The sequence below is a fragment of the Desmodus rotundus genome, chromosome 3 (genome assembly GCF_022682495.2).
Source record: "Desmodus rotundus isolate HL8 chromosome 3, HLdesRot8A.1, whole genome shotgun sequence".
NCBI classification, from domain to species: Eukaryota; Metazoa; Chordata; class Mammalia; order Chiroptera; family Phyllostomidae; genus Desmodus; species Desmodus rotundus.
Genome location: NC_071389.1, coordinates 75,780,458 through 75,800,534, shown reverse-complemented (window position 1 = coordinate 75,800,534; position 20,077 = coordinate 75,780,458). Strand labels below are relative to the sequence as shown.

The following is a 20,077-nucleotide window of genomic DNA, read 5'->3' as shown; positions in this document are numbered from 1 at the left end:
TTCCCTCCTTTGCTGGCTTCCTAATCAAAACTCATACGTCTGTCCCCTGACCCTGACTCATTACTCATTTCTGAGCCTGATCTTGCTGTCTGCATTTGCTTTGACTGCCCTATCCACTTCCACAGCCTAATTCTTAATTCCTGGCTCCCACCTCCTCAACAAAACTGAGCTCAATCCATTTTGAAAAACCAGTGTGAATGGAACTGCCTGGGAAGAATTTGGACCATCTACAGCTCTGTCCTTTCCTCATTCTTGAGAGCCAAGATAGCACCTGAGGGCACATGTGGGGAGGAGTGTGTGTGTGCACACCTGTGTGGGTGTGTGCATGTGTGTGTATATTTTGGGGGAAGAGGGCACAGCTGTCCTGGACCCTGTCATTTTCACTGGGAATACTAACTTTTATATTTTTGATGTCCTGGTGTATTCTTTCTTGTATCTGTTCTTCTATTTCTCCTAGAAACTGTTCTAAAATTTTAAACCCAGAGGCATCTTTCCAGTTTTTTTGCATGAACTGTATTTTGACCTCTTAAGAGGCTATGCAGCAAGACTTCATTTTATGGTGATTTTACATGAAGTGACATCTGATTCCCTTTTAGACTGCATTCCATACCACTCTGCCCAGCCCTGCAGTTTATAGGCTAACTCCTGTTGTCTTTCAACAACTATTAGATAGTGTGCGGTTAGGGCCTTGTCTGGGAGGCTGATTAAGCCACAGCCAGGGACAGCAGTCCTATGTGTGAAATGTAACAGGCCTTCCTGAAACAGCTCTGGAGCAGCTGGGGATGTTTGGTGCTTTTCTGTTGGGGTATAGGGAGCTTGCTAAGAAAACAAACACATTTTTTTTTCTAGCATGGGCTTGGTCTATGGTGGTAACATTTGGCAAGTTGAGTAACAGGGAACATAGATAACTGTGAACAGATGGGCAACTATTAAAAGATTTGAGGGACTTTTATCATTTCTCAAATGGCCTTCACCCACCTACAGGATACCCAGTTCACTTACAAGCTTACGTAATGGATTCAATTAATTTTCTCCTTCCTTTTTTTTTTTTCACTTGCAATGGAAGCAAAAACTGTGATGTTAAGAAGAAAAGAATAGATGAGAAACTTCTAATTTTGAATCCCCTTCGGATTAGATGCTTATTTCAGCCATGCAGAGAACACTGCCCCATATTTTGAAAGAGTAGCTGCTGGCATTTTTAGAGGAGATGACTTTCCAAAATAGACAGCGAACCTTCCCCATCCGTGTCTGATGGCCATCTGACATTTGGATGCAGCATTACAGAGCTAGCCAAGTGTTTTGATGAGTATAACCTTGTTTTAAAAAAGACAGTGGCAAGTCATCATTACATTTAAGCTCAAAACTAACAGACTACAAAATACAAAGGAAAAGTGCATTACCTGGTTCCCAGCAGAAATAGAAAATAGTTACACGTCCTAGAGCAATAAAATTTATCCATGCTCTGAGGCAGGGTTGTCTCTGATGCAGGGGCCTGCCAGTCCTCTGCGGCTTGGAATGAGGTCCGGGAAGTGCTTAACAGTGAGAAGTAACAGATACTGCCATGAGGCCTGTTTTACTCTCTCTGGTGCAGCACCCTGATTTTGCCAAGAGCAAAATCACATAGGTTGGTATGGTAAGAGTTATGGTATCTGTCATCTGGATCTCATGAATCTGGCCAAATGAGCTTGGGTTCCATTCCTCAGAGGTTGCCTTAATAACATTACATTCCAGGGCCAGTAATTTTCAGGTACTCATCTTATGTGCACTCCGTGTAGCTATCCTGTTGGGAAGCAGGGAATATGGATAGATACCCAGCTTCACTTTTACCCCCAATTCCTTATTCAGCTTCAAAGCCAGTTTATCTCAACCGAGTGTTGTGTAACTGAAGATCGCTGTCTCCAAAACACCACCCCACCTAAAACTGAATTTTGTTTAAAAGTAACCAGCATCAAAGGGAAATAACCACCCTTAATGTGTTAAGTGAAAATCTCCACCATTCAGAATAATTTCAACTTAAAATAATTTAGCAACAAGCACTGAAGCACATTAATGGTAAGTAGAAGACAGTCCACTGTGGACCTGATGGCCTCTGTCGGCCTGCTAAATGATGCAGTTTCACAAACTCACAGTTCTTCTGTACTGCACTATTGGTTTAAAGTAATTGAGTAAACAAGGGATGACCACAGGTTTAGTGTCCCCTAGAGAATTATACTTTAAGAGAAAGAATTATTGGAAAAGGTTAAAACATGTTCCCACTACTTAGCAATAAAAGTTGGCAATATTAATTGTGAAACATATATTTCTGGGCTTTTAAGCAAGTGCTAGACATAGATTGTATCATAGCTCACAAAAGTACCCAAGGAAACACTTGATAATGGTGTAAAGAGAGTGAATGTTTGTATATTACATATAGGGCTTGTAAAAGTCATTGAGTTGAATCGAAATGAGCTCAATAAAATTTGTGAGGGGTTTTGTTCCAAGTTTTACATTCTTTTGCATTTCACATATATTCCTGACATGTGAAAATACTCTTCTTCCATACTCTCTAAGTAATTAAAGAACTCGTCAGTTATTTTTATTTTCCTTCTTGTCGCTGTTAAGTGGGATGCTGTCAGCTTGCGAATCCTGCCCGACGCTCACACGGCCTCCATTTGTTCCTGTGTTTCTCTAGAATGGCGGAGCTGCAGGGGCTGGTGGAAAGACTGGAACGGGCAGTCAGCCGACTGGAGTTGCTGTCCGAGGTGCCACACCGACCTCCTGAGAACTGTGGGGAACTTAATGGTGTCAACGGAGGTAGGGCCCCAGACTGTTGCCACTACTGGTCTCTCCATGGGCCACTTAATTTTGTCCCCATCACCTAGTTCTTAAGAAATATTTCTATCTACTTTCTTCAACTTCCCCGCTCCTTCCTTTATATGCGACCATGACATTAACCAGATGCAAGCACTCCCTGAAAAAGAGAAAGGAAAAAAATTCACAAAAGTTACCAGTGTTCTGCCTGTTAAGAGCATAATCCATGTGCCAAATATCATTACTCTTTCATTTTAGTGTTTATACTGCTGTTCCACACTCAGTGACTAAATATATTATCTATGTAACTATCAAAAAGAAACTAACATTCTTAGTTAGAATGTAAACTGGAAGGATTTATTATTCTGTAGATTTCAATTTTAAAGAGAACAAATCATTAAATTTAAGAACTATAGTTTTAAAGGAAGCAAGCCTGATGTAAATTCAATATGACTTTCTTGTTACATGATCACATCCCATTGTTTTACCTGTGCCTATTCCCAACCAAATATGATTTTAAAATTACATGCTAGCTCTTCTGACCAAGAGGGAGGCAGAGGTAGAAACACTTCACTTCCTCACACAACCAAAAGAAGGATAATACACACCAGATCTGCCAGAAAATCAAATTGCATGGAAGTCTGACAGCCGAGGAGTTAAAGAAGAAACTTTCATCCAGACTGGTAAGAGAGGCAGAGATGGGAAGCTGAGGGGGAGAGGACACGCAGCATGGAGGTGGCTGGTGGTTGGAATTTCCCACATTCACGTTCAGATGAGCCCAGAGGAACAATTGAGGAACAAGACAAACCACACAACCAGGGTTCTAGCACAGGAAAATAAAGCCTCAAAAACTCTGGCTGTAAAAACCTGTGGAGGTTGTGGTGGTGGGAGAAACTCCCAGTCTCACAGGAGAGTTGGTTGGAGAGGCTCATGGGATCCTAGAACATACACAAGCCCACCCACCCAGGAATCAGCACCTGAAAGGGCACAATCTGCTTGTGAGAACTGAGGGAAGTGACAGAAAGTGGTGCAAGAGCTGAGCAAGCTAACAAGCAGCATTGTTCCTTCTCTGACCCCTCCCCTACATACAGCACCACAAAGCAGTGAAGTGGGTTACCTACCCTGGTGAATACCTAAGGCTCTGCCCCTTACAACTTAACAGTTGCACCGAGACAAAGAAATATGGCCCAAATGAAACAACATATCAAAACTCCAGAAAAAGAACTAAATGATGAGGAGATAGCTACCCTAGCAAAGTTCAAAACATTGGTAATCAGGATGCTCACAGAAATGGTTGAATTCAGTCAAAAATGAAAGAAGCAATGAAGGCTATACAAAGTGAAATAAAGGAAAATATACTGGGAGCCAACAGGGAAGGGAAGGGAACTGGGACTCAAATCAGTGATTTGGAACAAAAGGAAGAAAATAAACATCCCAGAACAGAATGAAGAAACAAAAATTCAAAAAAAAATTAGAACAGGCTTAGGAACTGCTGGGACAACTTTAAATGTTCCAACATCTGAATCATAGGGGTGCCAGAAGGAGAAGAGGAAGAGCAAGAAATTGAAAACTTATTTGAGCAAATAATGAAGGAAAACTTCCCCAATCTGGTGAAGGAAATAGACTTCCAGGAAGTCCAGGAAGCCTGGAGAGTCCCAAGGAAGTTGGACCCAAGGAAGAACACACCGAAGCACATCATAATTACATTAGCCAAGATTAAAGACAAGGAAAGAATCTTAAAAGCAGCAAGAGGAAAGGACACAGTTACCTACAAAGGAGTTCCCATAAGACTGTCAACTGATTTCTCAAAAGAAACCTTGCAGACAAGAAGGGGCTGGAAAGAAGTATTCCAAGTCCTGAAAGGCAAGGACCTACATCCAAGATGACTCTATCCAGCAAAGCCGTCATTTAGAATGGAAGGGCAGATAAAGTGCTTCCCAGATAAGGTCAAGTTAAAGGAGTTCATCATCACCAAAGCCTTATTGTATGAAATGTTAAAGGGACTTATCTAAGAAAAAGAAGGTGATCAAAACTATGTATGGTAAAATGACAACAAATCACAACTATCAACAACTGAACCTAAAAACAAATAAACAAAATAGCTAAGCAAACAACTAGAACAGGAAGAGAATCACAGAAATGGAGATCACGTGGAGTATTATCGGTGAGGAGGGGGAGAGGGAGAATGGGGGAAAACGATACAGGGAATAAGAAGCATAAATGGTAGGTACAAAATAGACAGGAAGAGGTTAAGAATAGTATTGGAAATGGAGAAGCCAAAGAACTTATATGTGTAACCCATGGACATGAACTAAGAGGGAGGGAGGGGGGAAGGCTGGAGGAGGGCAGTGCAGGGCAGAGGGGATAAAGGGGAGAAAAAATGGGGGCAACTGTAATAGCATAATCAACAAAATATACTTTAAAAATTACACAGTAATACCACACTTTAAAAAATTTTTTAAACTATGTGAGCAAACATAAAAAGTTAACTATTTCTTTGACATGATACCATGTATGGCAAACTCTCTAAGTTATCTACAGTAATTTTTTCAATTTCTTCTTTCTTAAGGTTGCAGATTTAGCAAATAAAAATACAGGACATCCAGTGAAATTCTAATTTCCGATAAGCTGCTTTTTTGGCAGGGAGCGATATAAGTATGTTCCAGATACTGCACAGGATGTACTGCGCGTGGTACACGCTTATTCTAAAGACTTATTCATTGTTTATTTGAAATTCAAGTTTAACTGGGCTGTCTGTACTTAATCTAGCAACTCTGTTCTTGTCTCACATAAGGTTCCTCCTTATCTGACCCATTTTGAATCCTGTCAGGCTTTGGGGGGCTGAGAAAAGCCTTGTGGAAGAGGGGGTTTCAAACAAAGCTTTCGCCAGGCAAGATCCACATTGGTGCTTCTAGAATTTCAGGCGTACTTGGAATTCTGCCTTGTATTACATGCCCTGGGACAAAAATTACTGTGTGAGCACAAATGCACAGGCTGGCTTTTTCCCCCTGAACATAATGAAAATTAAAATGCTCTGAATGAATTGAAAGGGGTGTTATTTAAAGGAAGTCTGCCAGGGGCCTGTATGTTGTTTCCGCATCAACTGAGACACATCTATGATTTCATTTTAAGCCTTGTTTTAACTATACAGTAAACCTTATTTGTAAGAAAATATTTTTATGTTCTCTTCAGTAACTGTTTCCTTATTACTTTGGCATCTGGTGAACAAAAGACATTTCTCTAAGGTTGCCAACCTCAACCATGAAGCCCGTGAATACATAAAATGAAGCTAACTCCCAAGAGATTGTGTAGTGTAGTTGAGTAAAGAAAAAAAACCCTCCATAATTTGAACTTCACTTACTCCAAGAGCTACTAGACTGCATTTTTATTTTCTTTATTAAAAAAAAATCTGGGAAAGTTAATAGGCTAAGCAAAATTGGAAGATATGTAATTAGATTACTTAAGTATTTAAGCAAATATTTTCTCATATAGCAAATCATTCCAAAGCAGTTATTAAAGTCCAATCATTTAAAACAACTTAGCCAGCAATTTATTATCCTACTTGAAATAAAGTAGGGTAATTCGTAAGTAAGATAATTAGTAAAATGACTGAATGACATCCATCCTTAAGACATTTCCTTACCCTGAACATCACTGCCATTTATTCTCGATTAGTAAACTTTGGTAACTTTCTAAATTCCGTTTTGAAAACATCCTTAAGGACAACCTTTTATCTTAAATATAAATATAGTCATTACAGTGATACTACAACTCAAGTTAAAAAGTTATTATTTTTTATTTAAAAAGAAACTTTTAGGAGGAATCCAGTCACTACAAATCCATCTATGCACAGATCAAAAAACTGCCCTCTTACGATACTGGTGTTGTGATAAGGTCAGATATGTTTTATTTTTCCCTGATAGTCAGGTAAGTTTGGCTCAACAGTGGAAGAAATATCTTTGTATGCCTGCCAAGTGACACGCACCATAGTGGGCACAAGGAAGTCCAAGGTGAATTATACGCAGTCCTAATCATCTAGAATCTTTGGTCTCCATGCATTACTATGCAGGGCCACACATGCCGTGCATCGAGGGATGCTCAAAGGATGTGGGCGAGGGAGAAAGAGGTCATTAGAGGCTGCCTGGTGGAGGTGTGAGCAGAGCTGAGTGATGAAAGACAATCAGAAAATATCCCCTTTTATCATTGTACCATCTCCCCACAGAGGCCTGCATCACATTTCTGAAACTTCCTACTATTTTAATATTCAGCAGACACCTACCTCTCAGGCCTCTCCCACAGCAACAAATAGGTTCATCTGTTTCTAAATGGATCCATAAGGAATCTTTGGATGCACACTGCTTTTATGGTCTAGAAGTTGGTACACACTATAGTTTGATCTTTACAGTAGCTCAGCTTCGTCAGCCTGCTTAGAAGTTAGGCTGGAGGCAGAGAGTTGTAAACAGCTCTTTCCATCACCCTTTGGGCCTGTGGAAATGGACAACTGGGAAAAAGGGGAAAAAAGACACCTATATCTTATAGATCTATGAGCTTGGATATTTGTGTCCAATGTGAGAAAGGGACTCTTAGCTTTTGTTTTGGATTTTAGTAGTCTCCAGTGCTGAGTTTCTCCATATTACCTTTCTAAATATTAAGGATGTTCAGGACTTAGAAATTTTTCCTTGTGAATTAAAACAAAGGGAGAGAAATTCAGTGCATAGCAGGTTGAACTGTAGTCACTTCAACTTTTACAATAATTTGACAGATCAAAACCTCTCAGTAGCTCAGCAGTCATTTCGTGCCCACCATTGCCACCTCTCCTCCCTCTGGTAGTGAAGAAAGGACCAAATGTGTGACATCAGCTTTCTTTTCTTACTTGTCCAGAGTTCGTGTTACCATTTAATTGTCCTGGGTAGCAATGGTAACTGTCTGCAAGGTTGTTACAGCACCTGGTCCGGCCAGTATAGAAGAAAGTACTCTGGCTGGGGATTAATAAGGCTTGTTCCTGTTTTTGGATCTGCCTCTTATGTGGTATGGCTATGGTCAAGTCACATGTTCTGTTTACAACTCCATTTCCTCATCAGCACAACTGTGATGATGCTACCATAGTTTGCCGTGTATAATGAGCACCCACATTTTTGGCACAAACTTTCAGGAAAAAATCTTTCATTTTAATTTTTTAATTCAATTTTTAATTTAATTATATTTTGAAATGAAACTGGTTATTGTATTCCAGGGTATTATTTTCCATATGGATATCATTATTGCTTTCCAGAGTTATACTTTTAACACATAAACATAAATAAAAGAATTTAAAAACATTTACATAGATACAGAATTAGTACTACCCATGTATAATGTGCATCCTTATTTTCCCCTAAAAAATGTGGGCAAAAAAGTGCATATTATACATGCAAAATATGGTGCTTACCCCATGAGTTTGGGGGAGAATTAAGCAAAATTATACAGATGAAAGTGCTTCCTGAGGAAGATGAAGAATAAGAAAACATTGTTTTCTCGAGCCATTGAGAAGTGTTTAATAAATATGGATTGGAGGAATAAATGACTTGGTGAAGAGAATGAAAAGGTCATGAATGATATTAAGCTTTCATATCACCTATGGCAAAGAAGTACCAGCTTTTCATTAAACTACCAGGGAATGACAACTTACTCTTCTTCCAAAGGTGTGGCCCCCTCGGTGGAAGCCTTTGATAAACTGATGAACAACATGGTGGCTGAGTTTCTAAAGAAGAGTAAGATCCTTGCTGGTGATGTGGAGACTCACGTGAGTACTGTCCTCTCCTGCCCTCCATGGAAAGATAACAAGGCTAGCAAAGGATAAGGAGACGTTGGGACCATTCTGCACCGAGGGTGGGAATGTCAAATGGTGTGGTCAGTATAGAAAAGAGTATGGTGGTTCCTCAAAAACAGTTAGAGAGAGAATTATCATACAATCCAGCAACTCCCTTCTGGATATACTCCCAAAGGAATTAAAAGCAGGATCTGAAAGAGATATTTGAACATCTATGCTAATAGCAGCATTATTCACAATAGCCAAAAAATGAAGCAACCCAAGTGTCTGTGGAAGGATGAATGGATAATCCAAATGTGGTAAGTGCACACAAGGGAGTATTATTCAGCCATAAAAAGGAAGGGAATTCTGACACAGGCTACAACATGGATAAACCTTGAGGACATTATGCGGAGTGACCTTAGCCAGTCACAAAAGACAAATACTGCATGATTCCACCTATGTGAGGTGTCTCGAGTAGTAAAGATACTTCGCATAGATGGAACTCACAGAGACAGGCAGTAGAAAGATGGCTGCTAGGGGCAGAGGAAGGAGGAAATGACAACTTTTTAAGTGGGTATAGAGTTTCAGTTTTCAATGCAAACTAACTTCAGAAAGAATTCTGGAGATCTGTTGCACAACAGTGTGGATACACTTAACACCACTGACCTGTATACTTGAAATGGTTAAGATGGTAAATTTTGTGCTATCTGTATTTTGCTACAATTGTTTTTTATAAAGTACATCTTGAGGAAGGCAAAATCATAGAACTTGATAATCTCTGGGTTAGTAGAGGGCTATAATGATACCCAGGCCTGCTTTCCAGTTTTAGATGCTTTGTGTACATTTTTAAATGTTTCTCATCCTCATTATTTGCATGCATTTGCAAAACTGTAATTTAATAGCCCAAACCAATTAAAAACGTAGAAGTTTATCACCAGGTTCTTCTTTTTTATTTGCCTTTGTTTCTTGCAGAGGATTGAATTCCAAATCCATCTGCTTATAGATTTCTCAAGAATGAGACAATCCTGACAAAACCATTTTCAGTATAAATTTAGATAAAATCTGATTCTTAAATAAAGTTGTGGTTTGGGGTTAAAAAAAAACATAAAAAGGGATTCTCTCTTTGCTCCTTCCCCAATTAGGCATTATATTCAACACCCAACACCAGTCTTCCAGGGGATTTGGTGACTCAGGTTCTACCAGAGGTTTCCAGAATTGTAATTAAACAGATGCTTACCTTATCACATTTGCAACAAATTTGTTTGCCACATCTGAGAAAAATGAAAATTCTTCTCATGACCTCTAATTTTTATTAAATATTCCTGTTGAAATACCCATTGGTGCCCTGAGCAGTGTGGCTCAGTTGGTTGGGCATCATTCCACAAGGCAAAAGGTTGCTGGTTCAATTCCTGGTCAGGGCACTTGCCTGGGTTGCAGGTTTGGTCCTGGTCAGGTGGTGGTTGGGGCACGTATGGGAAGCAACTGGTCAATATTTCTCTCTCACATCGATGTTTCTCTCCCTCTTCCTCCCTCCCTTCTCCTCTCCCTAAAAATAAATAAATATTGTAAAATCCTAAATAAAAAAGAAGAAATGCCCATTGGCTAAAGAGAGGAAGTTCTAAACATATATGAGTTCTAGAAAAGTCTGTGTAATAAGACATGCTTCCTTCAAATATATCACAAAGCTCTATAATTACTCTGGTCTGTTCTTAAGCTTAATATACTTGTTTGTATACAGTAAGATAGTAGCCGAGCTTCTTATGTTCCTATTGGCACTATTGAACCTGAGAGCTAACATACCAAATGGAATATGACCCCAATATACTAAATGATTCTTTAGTGATTGACAGACATTTACTCTCTTGAACACACGCATAATCATTATTGTGTATTGTTGTTATTATTAATTAACATTCACATTGTGCTTCTGAGGTACACAGTGTAACTCTTATAAGTAATATCTCACAAAATTTTATGTAGTTTTTTACTAGAGAATAATGAGCACTATAAATAAGCATATTTAATTTTTATTTTTAAAAAATATATAGAATTTTCACACTAAGTCTCTTGAATTGCATGGTAAACAGTTCCTTTAAATTCTTTTTACAACAAAGTTAAATTATAAATAAAGTGTATCTTGATTTATATGAACTTTTTTCTTCTTTCCATTCATTAGCCTGAAAACAGTGTGACTCAAATAAAGGGATATTCTCAGTAATGAACACATAATGCTTTTTAAAAATTAAGCAAGGAAAGTAGGGAGATAGAGAAGGAAGGGAGTTTGGAAAGAAGCGGGGAGGGAGGAAGGGGAGAGAGAGAAGAAAAAGAGAAAAACACTTGTTATCTGAAAGTTTAGACTCTGATTCTACAAGACAAAGAAAAGTACAGGCAGCTATCATCCATCTGCCCATTACTTTAATACATTGAACAAGTAGTTTATTTTTTTCTCTCTTATAGAACCATGTGTCATTGACAGTAAGCTTGCAGCTGCTGCCTCTCACATAAGCCAGAAGTGGGGGTTGAACTTTGTTCCAAGAACACACCTGTTGCCTAGGGAAAAAAAACCCTCACATACCTGATTGTACATTATGGAAATTTGAGAATAACACAAATGAGCATCATGTTAAATCTTGTCCCTGTGCTTCAAAGCTATTTCACAGATACAAATAATGAACAAGGGCAGCCAAGCTATGATTTAACGTCTGTCTTGATGTGTTGGCTGCTGGTTCGGCTTAATTTACTGAACACTCAATAGTCTATTGACAGAACAGACCACAGAAAAGGGGGAACTAATAGCTACAATTAGGAAGCTCTGCTGAACCCAAGAACATAACAGGTTTAGCAAAGATTAGATCTTGTAAAGCCTTCTTGTATGCAACATACACCAAAGGGCTTATTTGAATTACTCTTCAACCCAGGATTATATACAGAGCTTTCACCCCTTTTAAGAAAGAGTAAACGATACATAATTTTATATAATTTTATAGTAGATGTTTAGAATAAATATAGCCCTCAATGTCACAGGAAAGGATTCTCTAGGAACTGGGCCTCTGTGATACCAAGTCCTTGGTCAGACCTCATTTATCCTTAAATGGATAAATGTGATATTTTTTTTACAAAGCTGTCCTGTTGGTTTTTATGGTATATGGAACTAGTCTCTGGACTATTTCTAAATGATTTGAAAATCACGAAACTGCTGCAAATCATATGCCTCTTCCTAACTCAAACCCTTTTTGGAGATTTATGGAATTTATATTTGAACTGTTTCTAGAAGCCTGAAACAATTATTTCCTATCTTGATTAAAATGGGTAAAAAAAAAAACACCGGAGAAGTATAACACCTGTAAGCACAGTGTGATTAAATCACACTGCGCAATTGAGTTGCCTGACTTTATAAAGGATGATCCTTTTTAGACAATTATTATGGCTGCACTAAGATGGTTCACCATCACTATTCTAGATGTTCCTAGTTGTTGTCATTTATTTGAACCATTTACAGAATGTTTTGTCCATTTTATACCATCCTCACGAGGTAATGAGTTAAAAGAGTGGCAAAATAAGGAGTATCTTCCTGTGACTGGCATCAGCAGTTTGTACCTAGAATATAGAGCTAGCTCTGCTTTTTACAGCATGACCTTGAGCTAGTCCCTTCACTAGCTCAGTAATAAGGCTGGACAACCTCACTGCCAAGGGGCTTTCAGCTCTCACAGTCCATTTGAGTGACTCACCTGCAGCCTCAGGATCGGAGCATGAGGGGACAATTTGGTTTCCAGTTGAAAAGCTTGTGGTAGGGCAGCATAACCATCATTATAAAAAGCATGTTGAACTGTACCACGGAAAGTACCTCAGTCACCTGAACACGTGAAGCAAGCAGAAGAAACCATGTCAGAGAAAGGATACACAGAACAAAGCATCCTGCTTTCTTACACTGTACAAGAAAATCAGACTCCCTCATTTAAAAAGGCCTTGAAGCCTCCATGAGTCTGTCCTTGATCTTACATGTTGTCACTTCTTCTTTTATATGGACCCTATTCCTAGGATAAATAATAACCTTATCCCTGAAATAATATAAAAATACACATTTGTTTTCCTAATTCTGTGTGTATTCTGCCTTTGGCTTTAGAGACATCTATAGGTAATTTGTACTAATTTTAAAAAAGACCATTTACATTTTTGGTGTTTTGTAGTCTGGGTCTTTATAGGTCCCTCTTGCTTCCACCAAAAAAAGAAAAAATCAGAAGCACAAGTTTTCACTCAACAAAACACCCCATTCAGCATAGATCCCCTCACTCTCCTGCACGGTCCTTCAGCCACATTGGTCCTCCCCTTAACTTCTGATTTCCTATTTATTGTTTTAACTTGAACATTTATTTTTGTTGTAACTATATGTAGATACCTTGGCTATCTCAAGCCCAAAAGATCTGTATGTCTTTCACATTCTCCAAATGGGAGAGATCTAAAACTGACTTGTGTAAAGAATTCTGCTTCTAGATTTCATACAGGCTTTAAATTGGGAATCTCCTTTCTTACTGTCTTAGCCAATCAGGACAGTCAGAATTATTACAGAACAAAATACCATAGAAATCATACATTCCAATACATAGCTCCTTTTATTTTTTTTCCTTTGCCTGCCTTTTTTCCTGTCTTCCCCTCCTTTTTTCTTTAGAGAAGGAAACTGTAAATTAAAGAGATTAGGTGGTATTGGTGATGTGCTGAATGGAGCACCATGTCTCGATGGCAGAGTCAGGAATCTTGTCTCCAGCATGTCGATCCATTGCACTGGGACATGCCTGGCCTTGGCTTGCCAGGCAGCTGTGTCTCCCAACGCCTTTATTCGTAACTGGACTCCTAGTGAGAAGCAAGTGGCACTTACCTGCCACCTTCCTCCTGCCCTCTCACTCTATGGCTCTACCATTCCCCTTACCAAACTTCCACGGTATGAGGAAAGGTCATTACGATGGTTGGCTCGGGCACCAGGGCTGAGGAGAGGGTGGAACATCACTGTAACTCGTGTCTTTCATGGGTCTTCTCAGAGCTGTGCTAAGTGAGGCAATGGGGAGAATGCTGGCCTCCGGGACAGATGAACTCTGTCCCTCATGGGACTACTCTTCTGCCTCATTACGTTGGCCTTGTCTCAGCTGGAGCTCTTGCACCATATTTGCAGAACTCAGAAACTTCACAGATCTATCAGTCTCCGTTATCACTACTTCTCAAGAATTTCTAAAATTTCTATTCTCAGCACTGAACACATAATTTGCTATTAGACATATGTTATGGCCCACAGCCCATGTCCTGCTAAGTCATTGGCCTTAGTTGGACATCCCTGTGGCCATTCGCTAACTTAAGGATGTTTGGTTTTGGAGCATACAATCCCTGTCTCCTTAAGCGTTCTAACTTCATAGCACATTTAGATCTCAGGGGGCAGGCAAAGAAGAACCTGGACTTGGAGGCTAAACATCTCTTGAAGGGCTACCAGGCATCACTAAGCACCGGGCTGCCCCATTTACTCTGCCAAAAATAAAATATACCACCAAAATATTTTGCTGAAACAATTGAATAAGGTTCCATGAATTTCGCAGAGTAAGATGGTAACTGCCTTTTTAACTTCCTGGGCAATAAATATGTTTTTGCCAAACTTTTTTTTTACTCTTTACCTGAGGACATGTTCATTGATTTTAAAGAGAGAAGAAGGGAGAGAGAGAGAAACATTTCTCAGTTGCCTTCTTGAATGCTCCCCAACTGGGGATCACACCCGCAACCCAGGTATGTGCTCTGAAGGGGGATCGAACCCGCAACCTTTTGTGCATCGGTCCAGCCATATGAGCCACCCAGCTATGGCACTTTGGTCAAACTTTCATCTGAGTGCTTTTCTTTCAGCTTCTTAAAGGAAACCTTCTAAGGAAACCTATGGTAAATTATCAATCCTGGTTTTCCTTCTCTGCTCTGTGTTCACTGACATAAGCAAAATAAGCGTCAAAATATGCAGCAATGCACTCTGAGCATGCCTAGACTTCTGTGGCTGGGGGGAAGTCATGTCACCCACCAGTGATCACCTTTTGGGCTGCACCTGTGGAAAAAATTAGATAGTTGAGTCTCTTGTAAATGGTGTTGCTCTAAATAAAAGCATAGCAAGATGTACAGCTCAGTCCATGCTGGGAGTTCCTGAGGTTAATCAGCTACTGTTCTCTGAATATTTTCTCCCTAGGAATACCCTTTTAGAGGATTATTTCCCAGTGTTAGTGATGCTGCCCACTACTGCAAAATATGTTTCCTTTCCCTTGTTCTTGCCTGTTTCTTTTTTCCCAGTCTTTCCTTCTTTCTTAAACTATTCTAATAATTGGAACATTTGTTGTTGTTTTCTGTCTAGACTTCAGGATGACTTAATTGTTTGCCTGGAGGCTGTTTCAGTGTCTGAAAATTAATACTCGTCTAAAAGTAATGACCTGATTTCATTTAGATTATCTGGTTATTTGTATCCACACACCCATCTCCACAAAACACACTCACGTACAGCATGCAATACACTTGTACACACACACCGTTCACCTAGGAATTCCTCAGAATGCAGTATTAGAAAAGATATGAGAAAAACAGTCCTGGTCAAACAGGTGGGAGCTCTGACCCAAGGGTCACTCTGATTGTACGAAGTGTACTTGCAGATTTCTTGGCGTGTGTAAGGCAAGCACAAAATATGCTTTCTCCCCTTCAGTATATTTTTTTCGCTTTCTGGTTTTCTTTAGATTGTAGTTTAACACTGCAAGTTTTATTAATCTTTTAATTTTTTTTAGATTTTTTATTGTAACCTTTCCATTACCATTTAGTCCCCTTATGCCCCCTCCCCAACACTGTAAGTTTTAAAACATGATATTACACATTTTATAACACATTGCAAGCCAACACTTTTTACTATATCAAATAGAAGATGTTTTAGTAATGTAAGAGAAAACAGGGTATTCAATCAATTAATAATTTATCTCTCATAACACATTGGCAATAGAAATCCCTTCCCTTTCAGACAACACTTGGCAAAGTGAATAGCTTAAATAGTAAGGTACTTGGAATGCTGATACTTTCGATTGCTTCAGTTAAAACAGATTAATATGCAGTAGGGGGAGTATGATTTATCTTTTGGGGCCCACCTGCTGAGTGTTGGGTTTTATTTCAAGGTTCCGGATGTATGTTGTTATTCTCTGGGCCTCTCAGTGTCTAGCACTGGGCCCACAGTAAGTGCTTAACAAATGTTTGCTAAATGAATGAATGAAAATGAATGTTTAAGTGCATGAATCAAGTCTTTAATGAATTATTGTATCTATGGGTGTATGAATATACTATGGCTGACAATTTGGATCAAGTAATGTCATAGACTAGCAGTTAAAAAAGGTCAAGGCCAGGTTTTAACTTGTGAAGTAGCAAGTGAAACATGGAGAAACATGGACTCCATAGATTTTTGTTTATCACACACACAACAGTCTTGAATTTATCATAGCCCTGAAAATTTTTCTAGTGTCTCCCTTACTCTCCTTCATTCTCAGTTCTATTCTGTGGTTGAGGAAAGTGAGCCATGGAAAGTCTAGAGCTCTAAGGTATCCTAAGAAAGCTCGATGAGAATTTGTGAGTGATGTGAAAATCCATCAACATATTGACGTAGCCACTGCCGGTAGACATCCCATGAGCTGTATCTGAGACAGGATAGTTTTCTGAACCTCACTATAACTACTGCACACTGAAGGTTACATTTTAAAAAGAAACAGAATTTTCTTTGTTTCTGTATGGATTGATTTTTGGCATGTTGCTTTCCCCTTTGACTGGTAACATTCAAAATGATAGTAATCAGGCAAGAAATAACTTTGGAGTCTGAAAGCACCAGTGGGAAATAAAAATTTGTCTGGAACTTCACTGTGCATTCCCAATAATCAACTCTCCCTGGTTTCAAGAGTCCTGTACGTACATCATTTTAAACATCTGGATGAAAAGTGAAAAAATTCAGCCGCTCGTCTCAATATATTCTCACACACACAGTCCCAGACTTTTACATGGGGACTCCCACCTGAGAGTTCATTTGTAAATTAGTTTTCTTAGAAACTTGGAAGACATTTGCCCACAGACCTGATGTAAGCGATGGTGCGAGTCTTACGCAAAGACACAGGAAAGATTACTCCACGTGTTGTACACCGACCACCGCCGTCCACAAAATCTTTGCGAGTGGTCTGCCACAAGATAAGTGTAGAAGTTGTAAGTAAGACTTTGAACCCTTTCATAACAATCCAACAGAGTAATTTTAAGCCTGTTAAATCTAGTGTTTGGTTTTCATTTCATGTTTCTCGTGAGGCTCTTTCATTTATTTTATAAAAGTACTAGTCTGTGACAGATGAGAAATTAAAAATAAAAACCTTCAGCAAAGGTTTTCTGAGCAGCACGTAGGTAATGCAAAATGTTAGGAAAAATCTTCCACTATGCTTTTAGTTAAATGAAGCAGGAAAATGATAACATTAAATGAAAAATAGTCATTTGCCATGAATGCTGGTACCTGGCAAAGTGTGAATTTAATGAGAGAAAGACAAAGAAAGAGATGGAGATTTCTATGCAGATTATTTATGCTTTTACCTGATGTAAGGCCTGATTCCTTTCTATGTTCACTACCAAATACAGGACTTTTCTTTCTCTTTATGAGTGTATATCACATTCTTTTGATTATAAGGATAATTTTTCAATTCACAAATGGGACACAAAAAAGCAGGAAAAGTGATTTGCTGAGGATAACTGAGCAGAAATTTAGAGAAAGCAAAGAGATAATATATATACTTGTGAAAGGTTTGCCTTATTAAAAATGAAGCTCAGAACAGTACTCACTGAGTTGCTGACAATGGTCATTTTTAGTGAGAGACCTACTGAAAGCTTTTACTTCCTAAACATCCATGTCTTCTGAACTTTGTACAAGTATGTGTTAACTGTTATCATTAGATGAAAGGGAAGGGAATATTTGGTACTTTAAGAAAAAACCTTGGAATTAAGGTATTGCTTGGCAGGGAACTCACTGGGCAGCAAAAGACAAGCGAGAAAATTTAGGCACAAGGTGGTATCATCCATGCAAATTGGCTGCAGGGCACCCTACTGGCCAGGGGTCTAGGCTGCCTGGAAATTCACAGGGAATTGGGGGATCACTGTCTCAGCAAGGACTTTTTATGGGTTGAGCATTAATAGTAAGATCTCAGTGTAGATGGATTGATATTGGGTAGATATGATTGTTGAATTAACAAAATCTGGTTCATAACTAAATTTCATCATCCCGTTTGAGGGTGAGAGGTGGGGGTGGGTGGTGCGGGGGTGTGGTGGGGTAAAAATGGAGACAACTGTACTTGAACAACAATAAAAAAAATTTCATCATCACTGGGGATCAACTTTATTTCCCTTCCTTATTTTCATTTTCCATATTAGTAAGGGAAGCGATTGTAAAGAAGGGGAAAGAAAAACTAGCATTTATTGAGGGCCTGTTATGTGTCAGGCACTTCACCAGCTATTGACAAGCATTGCTTCACTGGATTGTTAGGAGAACCCTTAGGTAGGTAGCATTCGAGATAAAGAAGCCAGGACTCGGAAAGGTTGGGTAACTTACTTATGACCATGCAGCTAGAAAGGGGTAGAGTTGGGTTCTATATCAAGATCCAAAGCTCGCAATTTCTCCGCTACACCACACTGCTTTCCAGTCACTTAAGTCATTCATTACTAAGCAGTAGTTACTGACCTGTTGTAATAAAGGCCCTTTTATGTAGGCACCCACTGGTCTAGTCCTCAAAAACACATTACCTACTTCCATGTCCAGCGACACAGGGCACATATATACACACACAGGACAGTTAAGTAAGAGAATGGCTTCAATAACACAAGAGGAACGACAATGCTTAGGGAATTCTAGAATCAAGAGCACCTGGCATCGCTAGTATTTTGGAGTGTTCCTAGAACAGTACAACAGCCAAGTCCCCTTTCCTTGTGTAGACCCAAGACTCCACCAGCCATGAAGCAGTTCTAGCTTCCTAAATCAAAAGGTTTGGTTTAAACATGTTGATAAAAATGCTTTAGATTTCTTAAGTGTTAGAAAACCAAGTTAGAGATTTGGAGAGGGGGCCATGTGCCAAATGTTTTGTAGCTATGCAATGACTGAATTTGAAAATGAAGTTAATTTAGGGGGATGGTTTTGTTGAGAATACAAACTTGTAACAATATTCATATCTGTCAGAAAAGCCAATGGACTTATGCAATAGTCGTTTTTTCTTTTTTTCTATTGTTTTGCCTTAAGAAGTACTCACTGCTTTTAACTCATTCAAATCTTTGATCTTTTTCAATATAAATTGCAACATTTAATTATTTAGAAGAGCTCTATATTGGGATGTTTAAATTACAGTGATTGATTTTACTATAGATTTTGCAAACTTTTCTGCACGTTCTGTTTTTGTACCCTGCTTATTTAACTTAGACCATATATTCTGAGCATCTTCACAAGTCAGTACATTGAGGTCTACATTACCATTTTTAATAACTGCATAATATTTCATTGTATGGTCACACCATAATTGATGTATACATTCAAAATCATATACAAATGATGTAATCATATATAATGTATATACACGAATGCAGGGCCCAGACTAGGGAGAGACAAGTGAGGGCCCAGGGTGTGACCCTGAGAGGGAGCACACCGGGGCTCCTCCCCAGCCTCAGCCTAGTCCTGTCCCTGCAATGATGGCCATCTAGGATTATAATCATTTTAACAATTAGTGACATTTGACATTTTCCATTTTTCTCCTGTTAGAAATGAAATTGCAATGCATATACTTCTACAAACATTATTTCATGTTGTACGATTATTTTCTTGAGGCAAATTCCTAGAATTGGAAGTGTACTAGGTCAATGGCAACTGCTCCCTAATATTTATTGTTGCCCCTGCCCTCCCTCTCACACACACATTGGACTAACTCATACTTTTGCAGTGTCTTAAAGTGCTTCAGGCTATTTGGTGATAATTATAAACTAGGAAAATAAGAATTTTAAGGAAACAATGCATGATTTGAATGCATGTTAATATTCATGGAATTGATTGTTCAAAAATACTTTGCCCTCTGCTGGATGAGCAGGAAAAATAAAATCAAAGCTATATTTCCCTGTATAAATCATCTTTTTTGCAAAAGAAACCCATTTATCATTTCTACCTTTTATCAATTTGACTTACCAAGAGATTAGCTTAATTTGTCTCTTTGGAGCTGGATGACATGTTTTGGGTGGAGTTGGTTGGGTGTTAAGATCACTTGAACTGGGACCAATAATGCAGCTGAGATATATAATGGGAGACTTCAAGCTTGGATGCAGAAAGGACACATTGGAGCTGTTTCTTAGCCTCAGAACTGTGCGCCGTGGCTGCTGTAAATACTTATGTGAGCTGGAAGTTGCCAAGGCAACAGCCCTATTAATGAAGAAAAAACCTCTTTTATTATGAGTTCCTGA

General features: G+C 38.9%; 1 protein-coding gene and 1 long non-coding RNA gene across 2 annotated transcripts in view; one reads left to right on the top strand and one right to left on the bottom strand.

The window, feature by feature from the left end:
- Positions 1–20,077, top strand: part of CAP2 (cyclase associated actin cytoskeleton regulatory protein 2) — a 127,444-nt gene that overhangs the window by 19,142 nt on the left and 88,225 nt on the right. Inside the window, exons 2-3 of the mRNA XM_053921073.1 lie at positions 2,672–2,793; positions 8,472–8,572. Coding sequence (XP_053777048.1) covers positions 2,673–2,793; positions 8,472–8,572 — 222 coding nt within the window. The 5' untranslated portion in view covers position 2,672. The remainder of the gene's footprint in view (positions 1–2,671; positions 2,794–8,471; positions 8,573–20,077) is intronic.
- On the bottom strand, positions 9,890–20,021 carry LOC123480282 (uncharacterized). Its single transcript, XR_008426456.2, has 3 exons — positions 19,806–20,021; positions 12,310–12,434; positions 9,890–10,127 (listed from the first exon to the last, which is right to left on the bottom strand). It is a non-coding gene; the product is annotated as an uncharacterized lncRNA (long non-coding RNA).